At 42.9% G+C, this 7,032-nt stretch overlaps 1 protein-coding gene across 4 annotated transcripts in view; it reads left to right on the forward strand.

Annotated features, from left to right (window-relative positions):
- The window catches only part of Znf143 (zinc finger protein 143), a 36,791-nt gene extending 30,641 nt beyond the window's left edge, over positions 1–6,150 (forward strand). For all 4 annotated transcript variants that reach the window (XM_028768041.1, XM_028768040.1, XM_028768038.1 and 1 more), the window contains exons 14-16: positions 2,165–2,326; positions 3,621–3,767; positions 5,046–6,150. In XM_028768041.1, the coding sequence (XP_028623874.1) occupies positions 2,165–2,326; positions 3,621–3,767; positions 5,046–5,129 (393 nt within the window). In that variant the 3' untranslated portion in view covers positions 5,130–6,150. The remainder of the gene's footprint in view (positions 1–2,164; positions 2,327–3,620; positions 3,768–5,045) is intronic.
- Positions 6,151–7,032: the final 882 nt, after the last annotated feature.

Below are 7,032 nucleotides of genomic sequence, written 5' to 3' on the forward strand. Positions count from 1 at the left end.
GGAGGCAGGCTTGGTGCAGTTGTGGCTGGGAGCACAGAAGGCCCTTCAGCAGGAGATTCGGCTGTGACTCTATAGGTGTAGGCCTTCTTCATGACTTCCCACAGCGGATCTTGATGAAAAGAGGCAGACCATGGTTCTAAACAGTTTATTGTCATGACAGAAAATGTATGTATAAAACCATACCCTGCTTCTCAGGGTGGTCCTGAGATTAAATTCATTTTGCAGAGAGGAATGTCGTGGAACATGTTTGAAGTCGAGAATCTGACAGGGAGCTAGGAACCATCTAAGCCTCAGGTGTGTGCCCACCGAGTCTCCGGGTTTCAGCCTGCTCTACCTTACCAAACTTTCTGGCATGGTTTTCCGTCCCACATGTCCATAGAATCCAAATGGCTTTAGCTGATTGTGGGTCAAAGGTAAAGCGACAAAGATCAGAACCCCAAGGAGATTGTGAGCTTCAAAAGTACTGTGTCTGGACTGGAGAGATAGTACAGTAGTTAAGAGCACTGACTGCTCTTCCAGGAGTCCTAAGTTCAATTCCCAGAACTCACATGGTGGCTGATAACTGCCTATAATGGAATGTAATACCATCTTCTCATGTATAGACATGTATATATAGACAAAATGTTCAAATACATAAGTAAAAATAATTTTTTTTAAAGTACTGGGTCTTGCTAGGTGTGGTGGTGAGTGACTTTAATCGCAGCACTCCTGAGGCAGCAAGTCTCAGTGAGTTCCATCCCAGCCTGGCCTACAGGCGAGACCCTGTCTCAAACAAGCAGAGGTAATGGGTCTAGGTGAAACATAGCACAGGGGAGGGCTGGGACTTGGCAGCTGATTAAATCCAGGAGTGAGGATGAGAAATCTGAAGAGCCTAGACTGAGGTGATAAGGACATGATGACATCATCCTGGGAAGTAAGTTAAGGAATGCCTACAAAATTTGCATACCAGAGCAGTTTTCCTTACCAGAAACCATCAGTGTTTAGATGGCTTCATAGAGTTGGGTTGATTCAGTAAGAATCTTGATTTTCTCTGAGGAAGAGTAGTAGAATAGGTATTCTCTGAGAGCTAAATGTGGTATTGTTTTGTAGGTACCAATAACCTAAAAGAACTCGGCTTCGATGTAATTTTTAAGCATTTGCTAGAGTTGTTTTAGTTTGGTAAAAAGGGGAAAAAGAGGCAGATGGGCTATGGGGGTATCTCTCCCTCCTGTGTTCTGTCTTCCATTCGAAACCTTCTTCCTGCCCATCTGTATTAGAGCTTGCCTCCTAGAGTCAGTATACTTTTTGAGTTTTATTTTATATTGGGATTTGGTTTGGTTTGATGACTTTTACACAAACCATCCTGGCCTAGACTTCTGTATAGACCAGGACTTGAACTTACAGAAATCCTCCTGCCTCACTTCCCAATGTCTGAGGTTACAGGTATATGCTACCATACTCTACCTTTCTTTCTTTTCATGACTTGTCTTTTTAAAACAGAGTTTCTTTTTCTTTTCTTTTCTTCTTTTTTTCCTGGTTTTTCGAGACAGGGTTTCTCTGTATAGCCCTGGCTGTCCTAGAACTCACTCTGTAGACCTAAAACAGAGTTTCATGTAGCTCAGGCTAGCTTGGAATTCTCATCCCACTCCCCTGCCCCTCAGGTTTTTGATATTTTGAGACAGTAGTGGTTGGTGTGTCAGATGCAGATTTGACAAGATAGAATGATAGACAATAGGATTTAAAAGTTTGTAAAGAAGTTGCAAGGTGAAGTACACACAGAAAATCTGGAACATGGGGAACAGAAATTTGAGCAGAGTGCAAGGTGTCAAGCTAGAGATGGCTAGAGAAGGAAGAGTTAGGCCCAAGACTTATGAAGATATGAGACTATGGCAGAAGTGGGGGAGTAGAGGTTGACAGCTGTAATCTCAGTAAGCAGGAAACTGAGGCAGGAGGATTACTGTACTATTCCAAGCCAATATGGGAAACAGAAAGACCCTGTCTAAAACACAAATACAAAAGCCAACCAGACATAGACTTGTCTGATGAATGAAAGATTATATTCCATTGCAAAGTTGATTTTCTCCCACAGAGGAGGCTTCTGTGAGGATCAGGCTCTGTCCTTAGTTAAGACTGCCAAATGTGACAGGAAATATTGACTGGTTTGTAAAATGCACTGTATTTGCAGGTCAACATATCTCAAGCCGACATGCAGGCCATTGGCAACACCATCACCATGGTAACACAGGATGGCACACCCATCACAGTCCCTACTCACGATGCAGTCATCTCCTCAGCAGGAACACACTCTGTTGCCATGGTCACCGCTGAGGGCACAGAAGGACAGCAGGTAATTGCTTTTGTTCACTGTTAGTCAACACAATCATCAATGGCAAAACTTGCTCAGAAGCTGGGCTATCCATTCTTATTTAGACATGTGAACTTCAGGCTGACCTCCAGTTTTATAACTTCTTTAGCCTTTTTTTCTCCATCTATAAATAGGAGTTATAGTTACATCAGCACCATAAAGTTAACAGTAGATGAAGTGAGGAATTGGAGAAGCAGCTTAGTGGTTGAGAGTGCTTGCTGCTCCTCCAGATTCCCAAGTTCAGTTCCCAGCACATACATTAAGCAACTTAGAACTGCCTAAAAATCCAGCTGGCCTCCAAGGGCCACACATACATACATATACTTCCACAAACACAAACATATTAAAAATAAATTTAAAGCACACGCATACAGCTAGGCATACAGGTGCATGCCTTTAGTCCCAGCACTTGGGAGGTAGAGACAAGCAGATCTGTTGAGTTTGAGACTAGCCTGGTGTACAGAGCAATTTCCAGGCCAGCTAGGGTTGCACAGTGAGACCTTGTTTAAAAACCAAACAAGCAAATAAACAAAACCACCTCTAAAAAAGGGCTGGAGAAATGGCTCAGTGGTTAAGAACACTGGCTGTTGTTCTAGGGGACCTGGTTCAAATCCCAGCAACCACATGGCAACTAATAACTATCTGTAACTCTAATTCCAGGGCTTTTGATGCCCTCTTCTGGCCTGCTTCACCACCTGGTACAAAAATAGTACACAGACACACATGCAGGCAAATCGCCCATACATGTAAAATAAAAATAATAGAATTTTAAAGTGTAATTGTGGCTGGGTTAACCTATCGGGTTACAGGCTTCAGGAGATACTACTGAGATCCATGGGTCCAAGATGGGAACTGTATCTAAGGAGACATTGCCGTTCATCTGTAATGTCCCTGGTCCTTCCAGGCTCTCCAGTTAGATGCAAGAAGATAGGTTGATAGGCATCTGTGGAGTGCATTAGTTGGCCTTTGTAACTTCCTCAGCATCTACTTTGGGTAACAGAACCTAGCGAGGCCTCATCTCTCTAGAGTTAGACATAGCAGATCCATATTCCAGTATCTTGTAACTGCTTTGCCATTGGTGTGCTTCATGATTGTAGTTAAGTCCCTTCTCTCTGAGCCTTCACTTCCTCAAATGAGAGTGTAGCCTAGACGGGGCATGTGCCCTTTTCTAGCAGTGTCTACACATCTCTGGTCCCCAACACAAAATGGACTTTAACCTCTTTCAGTTATAGATATAATTATTCATGTGTGTTTTGTTCATTTTGCTTCATTTAAGGTTGCAATTGTAGCTCAAGACCTGGCAGCATTCCATACAGCCTCTTCAGAAATAGGACACCAACAACATAGCCATCATTTAGTAACTACAGAAACCAGACCTCTGACCTTAGTGGCAACATCCAATGGCACCCAGATTGCAGTTCAGGTGAGTACAGACTCAGTGAGCAGCAGCAGTGCTGGCAACTCTGGGTGTTACATGTAACTGTTCTGTGTTTATACCATGTGCACAATCATGGAGGTGCCTAACATGACATAGTAAATGTAAGACAATCACTCTAACGGAGTTGATCTCACAAGACCAGAAGCTGGGCAGTGGTGGCGTGCACGTTAACCCCAGCACTCAGGATGCAGAGGCAGGGTGATGGAGTTGATCTCACAAGACCAGAAGCTGGGCAGTGGTGGCGTGCACATTAACCCCAGCACTCAGGATGCAGAGGCAGGGTGATGGAGTTGATCTCACAAGACCAGAAGCTGGGCAGTGGTGGCGTGCACGTTAACCCCAGCACTCAGGATGCAGAGGCAGGGTGATCTCAGTGAATTCCAGGACAGCCAGGGCTATGTAGAGTCTCTTCTTCAGACAAGCAAAATAAACCACCAACCTGGGCTGGGAGTGTAGCTCAGCTGGTAGAGTGCTTGTTTAGCAGGCCCTGGGCTCTATCCCCAGCGCCATAGAAGCCAGGCCTGGTGGCTTAGGCCTGTAATCTGAACACTCAGGAAGTGAAGGCAGAAAGACCAGAAGTTGAAGGTCATTTGCCTAAGCTACATGAGACCTTACTCAAAACATAAACTAACATTGTTCCTTACCACCTTTGCTTTGCATATTCTTAGAAAATTTATAGCAAGAGAAAAAATTGTTAGACATGTGTCTTTTTATGTACCCAGCCAGCCATCTTCACTGTCAAGATGGAGTCTAATGAGACAGGTTTCTATAAAGCACAAGGGAGCTACTCCTTAGAGGAGAACCTTCTGTAAACAGAGTGCCCACATCGCCTCACTAAAAATGAAACATGTTAGAAAACCTAGAAAGATCCTAGTTCCCAGTAGAGAATATAAAATCCCACATGCTAGATGCAGATACCCTCTGTAGAGGGGAAATGGTATCTCATTTTGTTTACTTGATAAACAGGAAAACTCTAGCCATTGGTTAGTTTTCTTTAGTTCTTGGGTGTAGAACTTAGCTGCTGAGGAATCACTCCATTGCCTGTGGTGACTTAGCATTTGAAGAACTTTCATATGCTCCACTGATCTCATATGTACAAGTTTTGATTTTATGTTATTAATGATTAAGTTAACAGTAATATTTCAGCAACCCAAGCATCAGAATTACAGAGAGCAATTGCAAGTCTACCATTTAACAATTCTCTGGCATTATCCAGGTTCGGACTTTGGATTATTAATGATTGATGTGTGTTTCTGGTTTTAGCTTGGAGAGCAGCCATCTCTGGAAGAAGCTATCAGAATAGCATCTAGGATCCAACAAGGAGAGACGCCAGGGTTGGATGATTAATGCTCAGAACCACAGGGCAATAAAAGAGGAGGAAGGAGCCTTTCATCTCTGGCGGCAGAATTCCTGAAGCCCGGCCCAGCAGAGCAGAAGTCCCATTCCTGAAGCACTGGACACAGTTTTATGCAAGAGTAGAGAACATTTTCTTCTTGACACTTTTGTGTACATAGCCCCTGGAATAAGTTCCCAGCGTGATTCATTGTGTACAAGGAAGAATGAAATGAAGGCCCTGCAGCAGTTCTTCATGTTACTCTTGTGAAATCCACCCGTAAGACCAGCGAAGTCTTAACACAGTCAAGATGAGCTTTTAACTTACTGTGAAAAAAACGGCTTTATCTAATGTGCTGAAGGTTCTACATGTGAAACAATCATAACTCCAAAGCCATCACAGAAAATAAAGGATGCAAGCCTTCAGATCTCCCTCCAGTTCATGTCTGGATTTTTTGTCCTACTACATGCCCATTTTTATTTGTATTTCAAGACTTCATTTATAGTGTCCCATCCCTGTTATATAACACTTCTTCAAGATAAAATGCTGATTATTTTAGCATTACATTGGATTATGTATAAAATTACAAAGTTTGGTTATTTTAAATTAAAACATTAAATCCAGTGTTTGAAGCTGGGAATGGTAGCATGTGCCTGTAATCCCAGCATTAAAGACCTGAGGCAGGAGGAGTACATAAATTTGAGACTGGCCTGGACTATGTGGTGAATTCCAGGCCAATCTGAGCTACAGAGTAAATACTTTCTCAAAAACAAAGTATATCCATTGTTTGGGTTGTTAAAGATTCTATTCAGCCTTCTGATTTTTTTGCTACTGTTTTTTATGATAATCAACTATGAGAGTTTCCCACAGGTCTGGCCTGGGCTTATCATTCTGTGGCCGAGAATGGATTTACTCCAAGAAACTGGGTTAGTGAGTTGTGTAAATTATTTATTTTTGCTCCTAAGCTTTTGTTTTAAAGCTTATTTACCTTAAAGTTTATTATTGACTTTGAATACAGCAGTTTTTAAAACAATACTTTTTGTTTGTTTCATTAAATTGTTCTGGTGTTTGGGGATTGTTGCACAGGGATCCACGATGTAACAGCATAACCGTGTACACACAGGCCAAGAGTATATCCTATATAGACACAGAACAGGCACTGCTCCATATATTTCTGTGTATTTAACAGTCTTGTGAAAATTTAAGATTTATTGTCTCCAACTTACCCAGGCTCGGCAGTTTTAGAAGGCAAGGCAGGCCAAGATTGGACAGCCAGGGTGTCTTGCCTCCGTGTCCAATATACTGTATCTCAGTTTTATACTGTATCTCAGTATCCTGGAATGATAAGTCCTTCAAGCAGACGTTGTCAGGATGACTTGTTTGATAGGTTCTGTTTGCTAATGGCAAGAATCGAAAGGCTTTTTAAACAATTTATTTTGCTGGGCAGTGGTGGCACATGCCTTTAATCCCAGCACTTGGGAGGCAGAGGCAGGTGGATTTCTGAGTTCGAGGCCAGCCTGGTCTACAGAGTAAGTTCCAGGACAGCCAGAGCTACACAGAGAAACCCTGTCTCGAAAAAAACAAAAAAAAACAACAAAAAAAAAAGATTTATTTTATCTGGGCAGTGGTGGCTCAGGTCATTGATTTCAACATGTGGGAGGCAGAGACAGGTGGCTCTCTGGCAGAACCACTGCTGCAGGCACCCATAAGCTTCTGCTTTCCAGCAGGGAAACCTAAACTGCAGGCCTCTCCAGCCTTTATATCCACCTAGAGTCAGATTCCAGGGTACTTCACTCCATCCCAGGCCCCCTGCCAGCTGCACTGAACAATGCTGAGCTGGACAGTTCTGATGAGTCCTGTTATCCAGAGCTTAATAAAGAAGTCTTCCTTCTTATACCCAGAGAAAATGGGGCATAG

This window comes from Grammomys surdaster, unplaced genomic scaffold, assembly GCF_004785775.1.
Source record: "Grammomys surdaster isolate TR1022 unplaced genomic scaffold, NIH_TR_1.0 184, whole genome shotgun sequence".
NCBI classification, from domain to species: Eukaryota; Metazoa; Chordata; class Mammalia; order Rodentia; family Muridae; genus Grammomys; species Grammomys surdaster.